Raw genomic sequence first — 20,062 nt, 5'->3', positions numbered from 1 at the left:
GCCAATAGATCTTGCATAGGCGAAACCTATTGTCTTTGTCAATGCTTGTTTCAAGTATACAGTGTTGCGCATGTCACACTCAGCAATGCTGAATAGATCTTTTATTGCCTTCCTCCTGCCTTCTCCTGTTCTAGAAATTGTTCACAGTCCAGCATGCACCTTAGGAGCCTCATCACACTCAGGCCAGAGTCTCCTCACTACATGCAGTATTGCACTTAGTATGAGGAACTGCCCTTGGCTCGTCAGGTATCTATCTTTTAATGATTCATATATATGCACCATGTGTGTGCAGCCCATCCCCACCATGAAGGATTCCTAATGTTTTTATGCCGACTTCTTTGCACGCTTCTTTATCTGCTGCTCTGTGACTTTTTTTTCATTTGGAGAAGATCCAGATCCTTTATCCTGGAGCATAAACACCATTGTATGCAAAGTTTGCAGTATTCTATTCCAACAGTATCTACCTATCCTTAGTAAGTGCATTGCCTTCTCAAGTCTCTGCTGCTGCTGGAAGACTAACGCAGTTGCCTAGTCCTCTCCCTGCTTGTGGTATCGGCACCTGACATTGTGATTATGCCCTCGTCCCACCATCTACTCATCAACTGCAGTGGCACCACTAGGTGGTACAGTTTGAAATCTAGAGCTGCAAATCCTCACTCTTTAGCTGTGAGTTACAGCTTGTTTAGTGCAATCCTGTCTCTACATCTGTAATCATTGGATCTATTTCTGTACAATAGCCCCTCATCAGGCACAAGGGGATAGCCCCAAAGAAAGAAAGATACATAGGTAGGATGACCATCTTGGTGATAGCTATTCTTCCATTCTTCCCATAGTTGAGAGAGGAAGAATTTTCCAAAAGGTGGTTGAGTGTCTCTCTCTATTGTGGACCCACTTCACAAAGTGGCGTAGTAAAGTTACAAGGGGGTGGCATTCCACTACGAATGCGGAGACTCTACACTCGTAACTTAATTATATATAAGTCCCTTTGTAAATCGGGCCCATTATGTCATCATCACTTACCCTTCAATTAGGTCGACCTTTTCTCTGTAAACCTGAACTCCCAGATATTTAAAAGTGAGCTTTAAGCTACCTGCAAGCTTAATAGGTCTTGTCGGTTTCCATTTTCTAATGTTCTAAGGGAGAAGATGCAGGATTTATCTGTATTAAATCTCAGCCCTGATGCTCTACCAAACTCCTCCAACAATCTTTTGGATTAAGGCCTGCTCTCACGTCATTCAAATAAAGCAAAACATCGCTGGTAAACAAAGATACTACAAGCACATGATTTCCTACCCAGATCTCCCTTTCTATATTCACTCTCCTGAGTGTCGCCTAAAAAGGTGCTGTCACCAACACAAACAACAACAGGGACAGAGGGCAACCCTGCTGCATGCCTCTCTGAATGGGGAAGGCATCAGATATAACTGCCAGTGTAGATTCTTATGGTAGGGGATGCATATAGCAACTCAATACTCGTGAATATCCCTGGGCCTAGACGTTTGCAGTATATAACTGGAATTGAGCCTATCAAATGCCTTTTCCATGTCCATTGATACTATTACAGGCAACTGCACTTCTCTAGGGCACTCCCCCATCACATGGAAAAGTCTTCTTATATTGAATGCTGTGTTTTGCTGCAGACAAATCCTGTATGGTCCTGATTAGTAGTGTAGCATGGGTCCCATGAGCCCTAGAGAAACCAAGGAAAATGAGCAGCCTAGCTCCAGGATGGGCAGTAACATGCAACAATAGTCAGGGTTCAGTAGTTCCTGGTGCCACTGCACCTGATGCACCAGTGATAGCTACACCCCTGGTCCTGGAGCACCAAGTCAGGAACTACCCTAGTGAGTCTCTTTGCTAACAGTTTACCTTGGATCTTGTAGCCGACATTCAACAAGGACAAGAGTCTATACGATGATATTTCCTATGGGTCCCTATCATGCTTTTCGACGGCCATCATTAGAGCTCCAGTGCTAGTATTGGGGAGGCACCCTCTCTGTTTGACTTCCATGTATAACATTAGCAGTTTGGGAGTTAGAGAACCACTCCACACTTCATAAAACTGCCCTAAGATCCCGTCACTATCTGGAGTCTTGTCTGGTGCTAGTGTCGTAAGGGCCCTTACAGTTTCCTCTGCCATCGGGGGGATCTACAGCATCTCTCTGTTCTTTCTGTTACTGTCCACTTAAAAACACTAAGCGTGCAGATTTTGATTTGTATTGTTAGGTTTACTTCATTAATTTGCATTTGGAAGTAGATAAGTACGCCATCCATTGTTTTGAAAGCAGACATCGGACTAGGGGCCAAATGTACGTAATTCCTGAATTGCGACTCGCAAATTGCGAGTCAGAGAGACTCGCAATTTGCGAATCGCAATTCAGTATGCAGGATGGTGTCCCTGACACCATCTGCGACTCGCAAGGGGGTCGCAAAGGCCCACCTCATTAATATTAATGAGGTGGGTCGCAATTTGCGACTCCCTTGAGACTCGCAGCACTCACAGGGATGGTGGCCTGCTGGAGACAACAGACCACCATGTCTGTGACTGCTTTTAAATAAAGCAGTTTTTTTTATTTGTAATGCAGCCCGTTTTCCTTAAAGGAAAACGAGATGCATTACAAAACGAAAAATGTAAACGTTTTTGTTTCATTTTCTGCGCTGAATTTTTTTTTTCCATGCCATTCATCAAAGGCCTTTTGCGAATGGGTTACCACCAGTGTGACACTGGTGGTAACTGCGATTGCTTTGCGACCGCGTTCGCGGTCACAAAGCAATGCAGCTTCGTGTTGCGACTCGCAATTAGGAAGCGGAACACCCCTTCCTAATTGCGACGCGCAGTCCCGTTTTGTGAGTCGGTAACCAGGTTACCGGCTTGCAAAACGGGGATTGGGCATCCCGATGTGCTTTTGGCACGTCGCAAACAGCAAAATTCGAAGTTTGCGACGTGCAAGAACGTTGCTACATCTGGCCCTAGGTGTATACTCCGTATGCCACATCCATGTTCTCAAATGGCCTGTTTTTCCTCCTTCGATATGACACCTTGCCACAAACTGTTTGTATTCAAACACCCCTAATCTAGCCAACGATGCCCTGTAATCTTTTCCCTGAGTTTTCAGGTCTGTTGACGCTCCAGGGTCTGTTGTCATTTTACTCTCTAGTCTTTTGATATCTGTTCCCATTCTAGTAACTGTCTCTGTCAAGAGTTTCTTGATCCTGCTTTTAGTTTTAAAATACATACCCCTCAAATATGCTTTGAAAGCATCCCATTCCATTAAAGCATCTCCCACCATATCTGTGTTGTCACTGAAGTAATGATTATTTATAGCCTTTCTTTGTTTAATATACTACATTTCTCAGTGTCTCGGGCTGCAGTTGCCATTTTGGGTCTTAAATACCTCCATTGAAAATGTACCAGAATTGGATCATGGCCAAATACGGTGCAGCCAAAATGCACTGCGTATGCTATTCACCCTGCCACATGATCCTAATATAGGACCATGTCCAGCCTTGCATGCAGGCCATACATTGGAGTGTAGAATGTATATTCAGTATCCATCCGGTGCTGGAGCCTCCGTGCATCTGACAGCCTCCAGTTACATCTGCAGTCATTTGGATGGACAAACAGAATCAATATGAACTTGGAACAAAACTTAAAATGTTTTTTTAATAAGATCTCTATAACTGCACAGATCTAATAGTAATGGCAGAGTATGATTATAATAGTTCACTGCGTTACCTGTGAGCCTGTCAACCACATTTTATTTTATTTTAGGCGTATCTGGAAATGTTCTGTGTCAAGTTTTGAAAATATGTTAATGTTAAGCTGTATTTTCTGTATAGGGGAACATTCATTAATTGCTTCACATTTTGGTGCTATTGGGGCTGCCTGTGGCAAGTGGTGAACATTATGGTGCAATATTTAATGCAAGTGAATTTATTGAATTACAGACTGCTGACAAGGCATGCAAGAATATGCTGCATGCTATCCAAAGAAACAGGCCTGGCTGTAGCAGATCGAAATGAAGTGAGGCTCACCCTAAAAATCTGTAGATTCTAGTTGAGTATCAGTTTGCAAGTGAGCATTGTTGGTGCTGTTTCATTGTTGGCATTTTTGATCCTTATGAAATTTATTAACCATATGTCAATGAAGGTCCAGGTGCCGTCTTTCATACAGTCCCCCAATGGTGCAACAGGTGTGTGTGTCGATTTTCAGCACCCAATGCACTGTAGTATTAGAGAAGGGTTCACAGACCGTTGTGAGTCCCCTTCTGTAGTACACACGGCACTAGTGGTATCTTAAGGGGGTGTTCCCTCATTAGCATGGGGACATGGTGGCATGCTAATGCAGGAAACACTTTGCTTCTGTGCCATATTATGGATGCAGGCAAAGAAGAAAACAGGCTTTCTGGAGGCAAACCGACTGTACACTACAAAGAGATGGCACACAGTCATTGTGCTACCCAAGGGCACCCTCTGAAAGTGAGTACAGAGGATCCCAGGACCCCCAGAAACATCCCCCTGCAGGCAGGGACCATCACACACTGCATCTTCTTGCAGGAAGATCTTTGTTCCCCTACATAGGGCAGGTTGGGTGCCACCTGCACTCAGGGCTGCCGCACATATCAAGGGGAGGGGTGGGAGGGTACATCAGGTATGGGGAGAATAAATGTAATCATTGTTCATCGATGTCACCGCCGTCCTCTCCTGCCACCTCGCTCATCCTTCTTGCCTGTTCTGGTGTCCCAACATTTGCTGAGACACCAGAACCGGCTCCCCAGCAATCCTGGCACTTCTTACATGCTAAACAGAGCATGTAAGCAGTGTCAAGATTGGTCTGAGCAGCAGTGACTGCCACTCAGACACAACCCTAGGGCCTGTGCAGTTTCTCCAGCCCAGCTGTATATCACAGCCGGGTTGGAGAAAGCTAAGTGTGCATGTGTGTTTGGACCGCCGTATTAGGCCTTCCAAACACATGCACACTCAGTGCACTCTCTCCTCACCCCCCCAACCTCCCGAGGCCCAACCCCCCTCCTCCCTTCACATGCTAGCTGAGCCAGCAGCAGAAAAATAAAATGATATTCTAGTATTGTTTTATTTTTCTGCTACTGGCTCTTAGCCAGAGGGGCAACGCTCCCCTGCCATTGCAGAGGAGCCGCCCCTGCCTGCTCTGTGAAAGGCAGACTGGCTGCTTCAGTCAATTGAGTTTGTGGCTGCCGTGGGGGGCAGCGCATTATCAAAAGTAGGGCACACTGTCCCTGTTTGTGCCCAGTATACCTACTTTAAGGTACGCCACGGAGCAAACAGGGAAAGTGTGTCCTTACTGCAATACAGCCCTAGAAATCCCAGTATTGGTGGATTCAACCCACATCCATAGTTTGCAGTTAAAATGACCTAAGATTGCTAACTATGTGGTTGTTTTATCCCCAATGCTAACATTATCAGATGGTGACACCAGATTTAGCAATACATATAAATACATGTTTGATTCCTGAATATCGAGGGTCCGACTAGATCACTTGTTGATAAAAATAAATTATGTAAGACAACCAAATGTTCATACTAGCAAATCAAACATCAGAGGAGCTGTTTAATAGATGTAAAAGCCGTAAAAAAATTCAATTTATCCTGGATGCAACATAATTATATGTAAGTCTCTCTTTCATCCAGGTCCTGTGAATTGTCTGCTATGCTGATTTCTTCTTTTGTTAAACTTGTGAAGTCCGGTGTAACCTGAGGTATGTTTTAGTTCTAATTTGTATGTACCTTATTTCCTACTTGTATTCAAACTTCAAATAGAAGCTTACAAAAGGTTAAGACAATACAAATTTCATAGTACTCACTAACACTGTTCTTGGAACGATGAACATGTCAATGATAAGTCCCAGTCTGACCATTTTCAACATTCAGTGGATAGATTTACCAGCCATTTCACTAAAATCTGACCCCTCTCTTTGTAAACAAGATTGTGGAATACTTAATCAACTTCAGAGATCATATTAAATTGGCGCTTCTCCTCTGAAATTTTAAGAAGAGTTTGGGGTAAGAGATCTTTTTGAACAGGTCTGTGAATATCATTTTTGGACATGGATTATTCAGTTTCAGTTTTACACACAGCTTGCAAAACATAGGCCAGCATACTTAGAGATTTCTCACTCACTAAGCAACAGAGAAAAACAGCTTCAAAGGAAACTAACTAATGCTTAAGAAAATTCCTAGACCCTCCTGGTCATCTACTATTGCTTGTCCCAAATTTTATGATATAAGAAGTAAATACTTACTCGCATTGTTGCGGAAATATAGTATTAAAACACGAACTGAAGTACAGCTTTATCATGGGATTTGAATAAATAATGTGCAATAGCTTTGGGCTTTTTTGGTAATGTATTGATTATGTAGAAGGTATTGGTTGTGACTTTTAAACATTGTATCTTGATAATTTGCTGTTTAGTAAGTCTGTAAATACATTTAGTTCTCGTAAATGATTTTTAAAACTAAAAACAGAACGGGGGAGCAGATGTACTAAATGACTGGTCACAAATAGAGGACGAAATTTGTGCACGGTCTTTTTGCAGTCAGTCTCTATTTTTACGATATGACCTATGTGGTAATAGGCCGCACTGCAAAATCTCCAGTCGCAAGGGGTGGCAAAATGACCTGTCTAATGAAGACTGATTTAGCGGGTCGCTATTTTCAACCACAAGGATGGTGGCCTGTAAGATGGCATTGCCACATGGAAACCTAAGAGCAATCAGTGTTCCTTAAGGAAATAAGTGCTGCTCTTTTTTCAGGTTTCCATTTGTAAAACACCGGGGGAAGCAAGCAGTGGTATTGTAGTGACAAACCCTGTGATTTTACAAATTGCATTCCATGCAACAGCAAAATACCGTTGTACATAAGCGCAACAGGTTCAAGGCATTCTTCTGAAACCACTGCAGGCACTCTATTTGTAATCTATGTTTGATTTGTGACTTTTATTATTGAACTAGGATAACTCAGAGATTTGTTAGGATGCAGTTTCCTGCACCATATTATTTGCAGTGGCTGTTTGTATTAACTTCCCATTTCTTATTTGGAGTTGCATGTTTGTGTGGTGATGCGTGAAGGAAAGGAGAATTATACAGTATGATGTAGCAGAACTGTGTGTGGGACCTTGACATAATGTCATTTGAAATGTAGGGTGGTTCTGCTGTTGGTAGTTGCCTAATGGCCAGGCATCAGGGTGGTTGTACAGTTTTCTACTAGTGAATAAGGTAACTTCAACCAATTTGTCCTGCATCCAAATGCAAATTGATTTAGAGAACGCACTTTATCACCCCGGGGGGTGTCCAGGAGCTGGGAGTGTGGCTGCTAGCTGGTGGGTTATTCCTCAAAGAGCCATGTCTTGCGCTTCTTCCTGAATTTGGCAAGGGTGCGTGTGGTTTGTAGGTAAGTGGGTAGTTCATTCCGGTACTTGGCTGCGAAGTAGAAGAAGGTGCATCCTTCAATTCAGGTACGTTGGATTCTTGTGATTTGTGCGAGGGCAAAGGTGGTATAATACTTAGTTTATTGTCATTTAAGCGTACCTTTTTATACCTGAATGCTACATTTTGTAACTGTGCATGCCCTCTATACTATAATACTTAAGTGTAAAAAGGTACTTTACTAGTTTTCGGTACAGCTGCTCAAATAATTGATGTCCAAAAAGTAATTATGTACCACTGGCGGTAAACATGAAGCAGGTGTAGAATCCTGGAAGGCAGCTCAGTTGTTGTTGAAAAATTCCAATTTCTTCATCTCATCTGCCTTAACACTTCCCCTTACCTCTTTTCCACGTGCACTTGGGATAATTGTCAAAAAATTAAATACTTTTTAAATTGAATGATACAAATAGCCTTTAATCCAGAACAACATAGCAGGCGAAGGGCTTTATTCGCAAGGCAACTGCTTGAAATAAGCTAATGACCACCAACTCAGCTAACGTAACCATGGATGCAGGCACAAATGCAGTCACGAACGCTGGCATTCGAAATTATCTTAAAACCATCCCGGATGAATCATGCATTAGACGACAGGTACAAAGCATCTCTAGAAAAATCGAAAGAATGCATTGAACATTTTAGAATCCAGGAAGGATAAGGACTTTATGTAGGACTGTACAACTCTAGAATAATTGCCTTTGACTTACGATTCTGATGCAGTGTTTTCAAAGAGCAATCTCTCCAATCCGACATAAAAAGTAGGGTTAGTCCATCAGCCTCTCTACTCAGCAGCTTAACGGACTTAAACCTGATAGTAGACTTCAGTCTTTTAAGCGCTTCTGGAAAGCAACATGGAGTGCAATCGGGTCAGTCACTCTTGGGCACTTTTTAAAAAAAGATTCTGGGTTTCAGAATGGCAAGGGATGTTTTAAAGAGTCTTTAAAAATGTGAGCGCGCCAGTGATCGACTTTGTACAAAAGCTAAGAAGCAGTACTACAATGGGCTCTAAATATCCAGGAAGCACCGGCCAGGAGTAGTACTGGCACAGGCACAAGCATGCTCGCTTTCCCTTTTAAGGAAGCATTCCAATCATAGCTGAGCAGTCAAACAACCCACCATTGTAAGGAAGATGTAGACGTGTAGAAAACAACAATTCAAACCTGTTTCTGTCGATCAACAGACCACAGCCAGTTGCATCACAAGAACTATACTAAAAAGAAAACTGATGGACCAAAAAAGAAAACATGCACCACCGACACAAACAATAGATGTAATTGATAATTGTTCATGGCCACACACTGCTCAATGTAAATTACAAGCCTCTACAGATCAAATAGATGAGATAACCAGTGCTAAATCAGGAAGAAAAAATCAAATAAACCAAGGCCCATATATATACTTTTTTTTCCCGCTGCATTTGCGTAATGTTTTTGGCCCAAAACAGTGCAAACTTACAAATTACAATTATATTTTGTAAGTTTGCGCCGCTTTTGTGTAAACAAAATGACACAAATGCGGTGCAAAAAAGGTATAACTATGTGCCTAAGTGCAAGAACACAAAGTTTTTCTTGGTAACCAGCCACGGAACGCCTGGAGAGCTGAATGCCAAGGATGCCTCATCCTGCTTGCAGCATGTACCTCTTTCTTCCGGCACCCTATACTTTTCTTTTGCTTTATCTCACTATTGCATGCTCTTATTCATCACTGCTTTCTTTCTCCATTTGTCCCTGTTTTCCTATATTTCTCTTGCTTTTCTGGCTTTCTCACTTTTGCTCTGGGTCCAGTCTGTTCATGTCCCCAAAAATGAGTGGCGGTGCCCACTACCTGCAAACACCTCCATAAATCAAGTCCTGAGCACGGGACTAGCAAAGGGTGCGTAGAACCATAACACATGCATAGGCATGTCACCCATTAGCAGACAAAAGGTTTGACGGTCCAGAGTTAAAAAGGCCTAAAAAGTAACTAGTAATCGGCCTCCATTTACCGCACTGTTTGGAAAAGACTGGCCACACAGTAAATCAGGAGACCAGCGCCTCCACGTGCAAGCCCTTTCCTTGCTTTGTCCCTGATCCATTGTCCAAGCAGACAACTGTTTTTTTTGCGTTTGGGTTCTTTTTCTTCCCATGAATGGTACTGTTGTGTTACACTTTGTGAGAGGATGGTTTTGACCATCTGGTCTGCCCTGATTTTTTTCTTTTTTTGACCACCTGGTTTTTGACCTTTTACTGTGAGGGAGCCTTTTAGTCGGGGACTTCCCCACAGTAAACTCATGGTAATATGGACTGCGCAAGTGACCACCGGTGCCACCTTCCTAAGGAAAGGCTGCTGTGGCGCAGCAAGAGTAGGAGGCCCCGGGCTGGTTACAAGTGATCATGTGTGCACACGTGTGTGCACCCATGTCAGGGCTGCGCAGGGAGGGCTCCTGGCATGCGCAACCCAAGAACTGTGCTTAGGGACCTGGCGCAGAAAGAACTATAAAGAGTAAGTGGTGACCTGGAGTAGGCCTCATGAGATGGGTGTACACAGAGGAGGGATAGTCAGTGTGCTTACTGTATTTTTACCGTAGGGACACTCCAGTATATGTCAACATCAGTGTGCTTACTGTATTTTCCCTGTAGGGACACTCCATTCAATGTCAATAGGAAAGAGTGGCCCAGGCCATAACTCAGATCCTCTATGGCCTACAGAGACCAGAGTGGCACCAATGTGCACTGTAACCTGTGGTAAAAGAATGATGCAGTAGGTTACAAAAGCATAGTAGTACCACTTAGGGGTCATCCAGGAATGTCATCTTTCTCTGGCTCAGCTCAGGATTACGGTCAATTACTGCTCTATCCAGCTGCCTGAGCAGGGCCTTGCATCAATCAGCCAGCTGTCAGCCCCTGCCAGGAAATGGGCGGAGGAGCCCTGAAAAGAATGTTAAGAAGGCCGAGTTTCAGAGCACATGTGGCCCAGGCTCCTAGACAATGCCATTTTTTGAGTTATCCCAGAAGACTGTGCAGGAAGGAGGGGACAGTGGCAAGGAAGTGATGTGGCACGTCTGGATTGGCCAGAGGTACAGGTCTGCTGGACACTTCCACTCCCACTTAAAAGGTCCTGCACAGGGGAGTGCTCTCTCTCTTGGCTGTGCTTCACTGCTGGACACTGAGACTGCAGACAGGCGACATGGAAAACTGGAAAGAAGAACCCCCTGACTGTCCCTTGTGGCAGGGACTCTGCCCCTGAAGGACTCCGGCCCCAGCGAGGCGCAGGCCAAGACCAGGTAAGCTGGCCACCTTACTCCCTGTGAGGACTAGTTGGGGGAAAGACTGGGCTGGCACAATGAGAGTGCACTGCCCAGAAGGAAAGGAGGGTACCCAGAGGAAAGGCTGATGCAGGGAGTCAGTGGGACTGGCTCCCTATCATCTGAGAGCCTTCCAGGCCAGGACGCCTAAGGAGAGTGCTCCTGGTGGCAAGGGCTCGTCACCAGGAGCAAAACAACACCAGAACCATCCAAATCGGCCCTTGGGGGCCGGAAATAGCCAAGAAAAAGGTCTGTGACCTTTGACCTACTGCTTAGTGAGCGGCAAAGCGCGTGGGGCTCCATCGCAGCACTGGTCGATGCCCCAGGGGTAGGCCAGGGCCCAGGGGCTGCCCCCAAACCGAAGTAAAGCCGGGGGCCACCGCCAAAACCCCTGTGACAACAAGCCGAGGGCCCCAGACTCTGTCGCATCTTGGGCCCCACCAGGAAGAAAAGTCAGGGGACGCCGTTTCATCCCCTGCGAAGATGGCCACCGGCTGAGGGAGAGTCGACGGCCGAAGACTAAGTCAAGGAGCACTGTGTTGTGCTCCCCAGAAAGATTGTCCTGGGGCCCCAGACCCCATCCCAGGGCCCCACCAGAAGACCAAGTGGGGGGGGTGCCCTGGAGTGGTGAGGGGGGCCCTGGACCCCATCCCAGGGCCCCGATGCAGGCCACACAACTAATGACCCACCTTCCAACACACTCCACAGTTTTCTCTTGCCATGTAATTAATTCCTTCTTCCTGCACTATATTTTCGTGCAAATACACAGATTTAGAGAATGCAATAATGCAACTTTACAAAAACTTCAATTTACACGTTGGGCACTCATTTTAAAGGTGATGTGTGCCGCACATATTTGGAGACTGGTTTTGTTTGAAATATGTGCAGTTTAATAGTGGTCTTGTAGAAGATGCCACGCCCCTGCCTCTTTATTTTGCAAACGTTGAAAGTTAGCTATTATTTCTTCATGCTTAAATACCAAAGGCTTCGTGTGCAGTGTTCTGAATCCAGAAGGACAGGTCATTCGTCCTTACTAAGTCAAACTTGCACTAGAGCCTGCACAGCATGTTACTAAGGAAGTTTAGCAACAACAAGTCCAATGATGTGTTCAAGACACACGGGAAGTGCAAGGGTCTCCAGACTCCTGCCAGTGGTACACCACATATGATCGTCCAATCAATGCCTGCATTCAGTGGCATGTCAGGGGTCCCTAAGGTTGGTCAGCAAAATGGACCCCCAGCACAAGCTTAGGTTAAGTACTATAATAGACATTGCTGGGATGCTAAATTCCCCACCAGAGCCTCCAACCCCGGTGGAACTGCTATTGATAGCTTCTTCTCTTCTCTCAATTCCGCCACAGATGCTGTCCCATTCACTATGCACAGTCCCATTGACTATGTATGGCTTGCAATAGACGCAGGAATGCCACGGTTCTTGAAGAAGAACTGGCTGGTTGGCACTAATGGAATCCCTGGGGAAGGTTTGATCCATAAGCATGAGATGCCAGACAGCAGATGCTCAAGGAAGGGATGCATGGTGGCGATGGAGACCCTGGGAACGGCTGCACACAGCAATCCCAGGATCCCAATGTCATGATATGAACCTCTTCCCATGGGAGAATACTCATGCTTGTGGGTAGCTGAATTCCATGGAGCCATCACACTAAGGCCTATATTTATACTTTTTGACAGGCGCTGGTTTGCGTTAAAAATATTTTGCTGGCTAACGCCATTCCAACGCGCCAGGCGGGCGCCTTATTTATGGGTTGATGTTAGCCGGCACTGCGGGCTGGTCATAATAAAAAAAAAGACTCTAACCAGGCAGCGCCGGCATAGGGAAAAATGGGGGTTGTGCGTCAAAAAATGGTGCAAGTCAGGTTAGAGTAAAAAATCATGGCTCTAACCGGACTTGCGCCATTTTTTGATGCACAACCCCCATTGAAATGACTCATGTCTTAGCAAAGACAGGAGTCATGCCCCCTTGCCCAAAGGCCATGCCCAGGGGACTTCTGTCCCTTGGGCATGGCCATTGGGCACAGTGGCATGTAAGGGGGCCCAAGTTAGGCCTCCCTATGCCACTTAAAAAAATGACAAATATATACTTACCTCTACTTACCTGTACTTACCTGGGATGGGTCCCCCCATCCATGGGTGCCCTCGAGGGGTGGGCGAGGGTGGCAGGGGGTGTCCCTGGGGGCAGGGAAGGGCACCTGTGGACTGCCTCCATGGTCAGAGACCATGGAAGTGAGCCCACAGGCCCCTTAATGCCTGCCCTCACCCAGGCGTTTCAAAACAGCACACATTAGGCTGTGCGCCATTTTTTAAGGCCAGCCCCCTCCTGTGCATCAAAATGACGCAGGAGTATAAATAAGGCGCACAGGCCTTAAAGTCATTTTTGGGACAGGAACGCCTACCTTGCATGGCATTAACGCAAGGCGGTTTCCCACTTCCAGAAAATGACGCACACGAGGAATTTTGACGTTCATGGGGTCGGGCGTCATAGTATAAATATGGTGTTAGGTTTGCAGTGAATTTGCGTCACAATTTTTGACGCAAACTTAGTGCAAACAGAGTATAAATATGCCCCTAAGGGAGGCTGGGACCCAAACTCCAGAAACACTCTCATCCTTGTTGATAGGGTTGAATGACTTCACTCGGGTGCTCTGTGCCCCAGAAAAAGCGAGGAGACCGATAGGTAGGTGTCTTTGCAGGCGATGCAGATATCATTGCCAGACTTGCTGGAGTAGGAGAATTCTGTTTCGGAGCACTCTGCCTAACCCAGCTTGGGCTATGTTTACTGCCATTGGAGCCTACCACATGATTGGCCGACTGCTGAGACTACCTCACTAGCTTTTACTAGTAGTCTTCCAAAAACCTATATCATATTTATTCATTTATTTTGTGTTGTTTTATGTAGTGCAATGTAAGTCTGTATCAAAGACTGAACAATTTACACATCTATCAGTAAAAACAGAGGTAAGTGCAGTGCAGTACAGATTTTAACAAGTCATCGGATGGTGAGATGACGTTAGGTGAGTTCTTGAATAGGTACAAACGTGTCTTATAATGTAAATTGAAGGTGTGAAGATCTACCATCAGCATGAAATACATGGAGTGGTCAAATTTAATTTGTAGATACAGTGTCAAGTGTCTTGTCACACTCGTAGAATTGGGGTTGGGATCCCTAAGCTTGTTGTTTGCTTTCGTTAGAACATATGGGAGAGCCTTTTGTTCTCTGTTAACTATTCTTGCATCCCTTGAAAGGAGTGTACAACAGAGTTGCCCTGAGTTCTGTGTGGATGTTGTTTCAGATTCTTCACGCTTCTGTCTCCATGTTATTGAAACATAACTCCCGGCTGAGGAAAAGCCCTCCCTCAACTCATCAGGGTTGTAAACGTGATCTACTTTTCAGTAGCAGCACAGCAGCACCTCAGGAGCCTTTACAAATGTCTGCTCGCTAGTGGTGATGTGTATATTTTGTTGAGACTCTCCTACGGGTCTCTCGGGCTCTTACCTGTTGTTTCCTTTACAGGCCTTTTCCTACTTCAATAGCTTACCTTCCATATACATGTTGCCATTCAAGGGTTAAGGGTTTTCTTGCTTGGTACAGCAGACCTTGTTTACAACTGTCCCTCAGGGAACTCATCTTGCCTAGGTTATAGCTTGCCCGAAAGGAGTCTTTAGGGTAGTGGCAAGATGTGTACCGAAGAGACAATTCATACAATTCTCAGAGTGGGCACTATGCCCATACTTGCTCTTTTCACAAGTTTCATTTAGATGGTTTGAGGACACCTGATAATGGAACCTTGTAGAATATGTACTACATTGGCATCTCTTACAAAGCCCCAGTGCAATTTCTTGGAGATGGAGTTTTAGGGTGATTTTTTCCCGGATCTTTCAGTGTAGGGACATCAAATTCGAGGGTTAGGAAACAGGATTGAATAACCTCTACTTTCTCATGTATACTTTCCATTCTTTCGAATAAGACCACAACTGGCCCAGCAGCCGCATTTGGAAGGGCAAATAGTCTTACAGATGATTGAATTACAAGGTTCAGAGATACATCAGACAAGTCACTCGCCAGTTTTTATGTCACTAAGCATGAAAATGGAGTTCCTCTGATGTGATGGCAATCACAATTTTCTGATGGTATTTTTTGGGTGCTGCATCTTGAGTAATGCAGTATTTGTTTGAGAAGGATTCCTTTATGGGGTGCAGCCACTGGCTCAATCAGTATTTAGAGGATGACGTTGGTGTTCCTGGGAATGATATTACGTATGAGTGATTCGCTGTTTTTATATGGTACTGTAGGCAAGGAATGGTTTTGCTACTCATACGCATTGACGTTTTTAGGGGTGGAAGAAATGTGTGATGGGTGATGGCTATTTAGTGTGCTTGAATGTTAATTAGGGGCTGTATATGCTTCTGATGATCTTTTGGGATCAAGTAGGGCAGACACAGGGAATCATTCTCTGGGTCTAAAGGTATGTGCTATGGTAATAATCTTTGGTGTTGATTGATAGTGGGGAGGCAAATGACGGACCTGAATGGTAGTGGGGAAGCATTAACATAGCTTAGATGATGTTTGGGGAGGCAGAACATAGGGGTTGAGGGTTCCTACCAGGGGCTTAACAGTACGTAGGGAACATGGCACCTACATTGGGGAAGTCGGTCATTGGGGCTGTGTGGTAATTCTGAGGCAGCTCTGGAACCTGATGGTGTTTGGAGTTGAGGGAGAGCAGTCACTGGAGCCAACAGTGTGTATGGGACCTTCGCTGTAGCTGGGCTTTATCTAGCTGACAATCACCCAGGCCAGATGAAGGCGGTAATTGCAGGCAGCAAATGGTACACCAAAGGCAGTCACATGAGGAAAGATAAGAGAGAACTTTGGGGTTAAAGGTAGGAACAGTTGGGATCTAATGGTAGGTGGGTGTCATTGTGGCTGCTGAATGATAGATCTGTGGGGGAGAAACTTGAGCCTGGATATTTTGGGGTAATGGCTAAGAACGTATGGTTGTTGTGTCACAGTCAATGGGCTAAGTTGGTACTAGGTGTGGTGTTGTGTTAGTCACTGGATAGTTTGGGAACAATTGTTTCAATCAAATTATATTCATGATGCCATCACGTAGAAGTAGGACTGGTACTTGGAAGAATATTCCCTTGTGTTACATAGTACTGGAAGCCAGTTGCTAAGCCTTGATGTTTGCTGGAGGGTGAGGGGGCAGCATGGACTCAAGTGGTACTCAGATGGCAGTTATATATGCAAGTAGATACTTCAGGCAGTTACTTGGCCTAGGTAGGACCTGAATAGGAGGAGAGAGAGCTGTGTGAAATTCACTAAAACTGGAGTTACTTACTGCCGAAGTTGATAACGCAGGATGCCCCGATGATCAGTATGCCACCCACCAGTGCGACGATACTCAGAAGCTTGGCGACACGCCCCAGTCGTCGAGCACCATCAACATCCCCCTGCTGAAAGCTGTTTCGAGACTGAAGAGAAAAAAAATAGAATTAGTCAAAGTTATTCCCTTGATATAGTAGATTACAAATTAAAAGTGCTTCCATCATCATCAGCTGGCCTCTTATGTGCTTTATGAAAGGCCTCACAGCATATCCAATCCAACCCAAGTAAAACAAAATATTAGATTCTGATTTATATGAATGCAGTTCCCCTATGCACCACTAGAAGGTCAACTGTTAATTATCTTCCTGCTGTGAGAAAAGCTGTATGTCACCTGAAGACGGATCTTCACATCTTACTGTAAGGCAGAGTATCATCTGCCTTCTACCCTGTAGAAAAAACTGCAAGACTTCTTACCACTATGGGGCAGAGAATTGCATCGCTACACTACAGGAGACATTAGATTCCACATAGCTGCAGCTATATATACCACCAACAGAGGTCGTGGCACCCATCTACCCCACTAAGGAAGGACATTAAGGCCTACATCATGACATTGGTGGTAAAAACTGCCTACCGCCCGGTGACAGCCACCGAAAGACCATCACCCTGGCTACCATCTTTCCACCAGATTATGACCACAGCCGGACTTCCGCCAGAGAGGGGCGGAAATCCAGCCGTGGCCATACTGGCGGATGGTGGTAATGTGGCGCTGCTACCACCAGCACCGCCACGGCAGTAGACCGCCGCCAGCCATATCATGACCTGTGATACAGCCTGGCGGTGTTCTGCTGGTGGGCGCTGCTGGTGGTAGCAGCGCCCCATCCCGTTCCCTGACGGAAGACCACCTGGATGAAAGTAAGTTGTGCTTCCGACAGGGGAGGAGGGTGGGGGATGTTGTGTGTGTGCGGTGTTGTGTGCATGAATGTGTGTGTGCGTGAATGCGTCTGTGTGTGTAGTGTTGTTTGCGTGGGTATTAGCATGTGTGAATGCGTGTAAGAATGGATATGTGAAAGCATGTCTGCATGTCAGCGTGAATGTGTGTACGGATGTGTGCGAGCATGACTGGATGTGTGCGTGTATGGATGTGTGTATGCCAGGTGCGTATCTGCGGGTGTGTGAGTGCATGGGGAGGTGTGGGATCTGAAGGGGGGGGAGCGTGGATGGATGGGGGCTGGGCGTGTCTGGGGAGAGTTTGTGGGGGGGTGAGCCTCCTACCAGTGACAGGGAAGGAATTCCCTGTCACTGGTAGGACCTACCGCCATGGTTTTTATGGCGTTGCTAATGCCACGAAAACCATGGCAGTAGGTTGGCTCAAAATGCCACTGGCGGCACTATAGCGGCAGCCGGGATGGAGATTGACATCTCTGGCCCGGGGGCTGCTACCGCCATGGCGGTCTGAGTGGAGAAGTGGCGGGTTGGCTGCAGCGAACCCGCCATTCTCATAATGTGGCTTAATGTACCACCAGCCTGTTGGCAGTACTGCCGCCACATTACCGCCCACCCCTGGGGTCATAATGTCCCCCTAAGTTCTTCTCTAGCTTAACTTCTACTTCTCAGCCCAAATGGCAGAACAAGATAGCTTTTTCATGTGCATACGAAACTGTGATATTTTTATATTTGCAATTCAGTCTTTAACCACCAAAAGGCAAAGCATGAAATTGCTTCCTCCTACATGAAGAGTTACCTGTGCAGCCGCAGTTCCTCTGCTCACCTCCAGGCGGCACAAAATTAAATGCCTCCTAATAAAAGAGGAGGTCCAAGGGTCTAAATAGTTGCAGCACCTCATCTTTCTACCACCTTGCAGAATGTTACATTCCTCCATAGTTCAGAAGTAACTATGAGGAAGTCTTCGGCAGCAAAGTAATTAATTATTTCCTTGTGGATGACTGCATCGTGAAAGAATCATTTTGATTGTTATCTATTGTGTTTTCAAGAGGGGGCTGACAAACCTTATACCTTGTTTAATATGTTGTCATTGTAAAAACATAAACACCATCTTACATCACAGAAAGCTCCACCAGCTGATAGTACAGTGCATTTTCTGGTCAAAAGGAACCTAAATAGGGCAATGGACGTGGGGTAGTTAAAATGATATAAATAGCAGTTGATTCAAAGACTGTGGAAAAATTGGAATAGATGAACAAATGTTGTGTAACACAGATAAGCACAGGGCGTATCTAGAGAACGAGGTGGGTGTACCCCATCTCTTGACTTATTTCCTGCTTATCAATTTTTTGTCTCCTAAGAAATTAATTAATTATTTCCGGGGGTTGACTGCATCTGGAAAGAATAATTGCGATTGGTAATTTTTTGTTGCCAACAGGGGGCAGGAAAAGTTCATACCTTATTCATTCTTTGGTGTAAAAACATAAAATATCACCCTACATCATAGAAAGCTCTACTGGCGGGATGTAAAAAGAAACGATCACCTTGAAATGCCTGTATAGCTCAGCTCCAAAATACCTGCAGAAGAGACTCAAAAAATACTCCCAGCGAGGCCATTCCACGACATTATCTTCAACCGCCTCACAGTCCCCAAAATTGACTGTAAGTCCCTCGGTGACTGATCCTTTTCAATACCTGGAACAATGTGTCTCAACACATACATCATTCCACCAAATTTCTGGCATTCAGAAAACAACTGAAAACGTGTATTATAGCTCCTATCCCTCGTTAGCTCACTCTCCTCTCACACTAGCACAGAGACACAACTGAGTTATGCTGTGTGCTCTTTATTAATGAGTAACTGGAAATGAACACGTTTTAAATCAATATCAGCACTATCAATTTAAACATTCAGCAAACAAGTATGTGTTTTTTAAAAGTGGGGTTTCTCACCCATAGAGGCCGGTTTTGGTGTGGTTTGCGCATGTCCTTTGAGAAAGCACTTAAGAACAATACTTCTGGATCAGAGATGATCCTTAAGAAGCATAAAAACTATGAAGAACAGCATCTATTCTATTCTGTGTACTTGTGACCTGGCATACACTGACTCTACAATAAGGGAGACTGGTATATGACTGAGCCCAGAAATACAATGAGGAGGAAGAACTATTAAGCACCTCTGGTACCCATCGCATATACTATGGACACAACGAAAAAGAATGAAAAAACATGAAATGGCTGATTGTAGAGCATATTCAAATAAACTGGTGAGGGGAACATCTAAGTAAGGAGAGGAGAATAGAAATGGATGCATAGACAAGTGGATTTCTGTCTACTTAATGAGCGATTTAGTTAAACAAATTACTGTAGAGTTTTCTGCTATTTATTTTCCCTTAGTCTACACCTTTTTTCATAATCTATTATACATAATTAAAGGAATATTAAGGTAGCAAATATGGAAACTCCTAGAATTATTCAAGTTATCTGCTCACTTGTAATTTCTGATGACTGAGTGCTAGTTGGGTAGCATGAAAGGGCCACTATTTTGCCTACCTGTGAGTATCATGCTGTGCATATGTACTTGGAAAGAATCTAGATTAAAGCATATTCCGAATCTGTTTGAAACTGGTTAGTGATACGGAGACTAAAAGACAGACAAGAAGCAAGTTCCATTCGAAGAAGAGTGACAGGTTTTGATATGTGAGGCATTGCTTTTGACTCCACTTTACTTGGGAAACCCCTTTTTTCAATGATATAAACTCTATGGGCAAGGGAGACTTTTCTCTCATTAATACAATATCAAAGAGGGTTAAGCAGAATATGTGCTTTTTTAAAAGATGTGCATCTGGGCAACGAAATAGACGTCATAGTTGAGACACTTTCTCAAGAGATTCGATGTACTTGTAAGGCGGCGGGAAGTGCACCTATTTTATAGCATTGGCCTACCTGGGGAGGAAAGAAGCACTGCACATTAGTGGGAGATGGTGGTGGATCATTCAAGATCATGTATATTGCATGTAGGTTTACAGATCTG

At 44.8% G+C, this 20,062-nt stretch overlaps 1 protein-coding gene across 2 annotated transcripts in view; it reads right to left on the bottom strand.

The window, feature by feature from the left end:
• The window catches only part of PRRT2 (proline rich transmembrane protein 2), a 414,525-nt gene that overhangs the window by 131,802 nt on the left and 262,661 nt on the right, over positions 1-20,062 (bottom strand). For both annotated transcript variants that reach the window (XM_069244090.1, XM_069244091.1), the window contains exon 3: positions 16,097-16,229. In XM_069244090.1, the coding sequence (XP_069100191.1) occupies positions 16,097-16,229 (133 nt within the window). The remainder of the gene's footprint in view (positions 1-16,096; positions 16,230-20,062) is intronic.

The sequence above is a fragment of the Pleurodeles waltl genome, chromosome 7, assembly GCF_031143425.1.
Source record: "Pleurodeles waltl isolate 20211129_DDA chromosome 7, aPleWal1.hap1.20221129, whole genome shotgun sequence".
Lineage (NCBI taxonomy): Eukaryota > Metazoa > Chordata > Amphibia > Caudata > Salamandridae > Pleurodeles > Pleurodeles waltl.
Note: the sequence above shows the minus strand (reverse complement) of the source record. Positions and strands in the feature narration are given on the sequence as shown.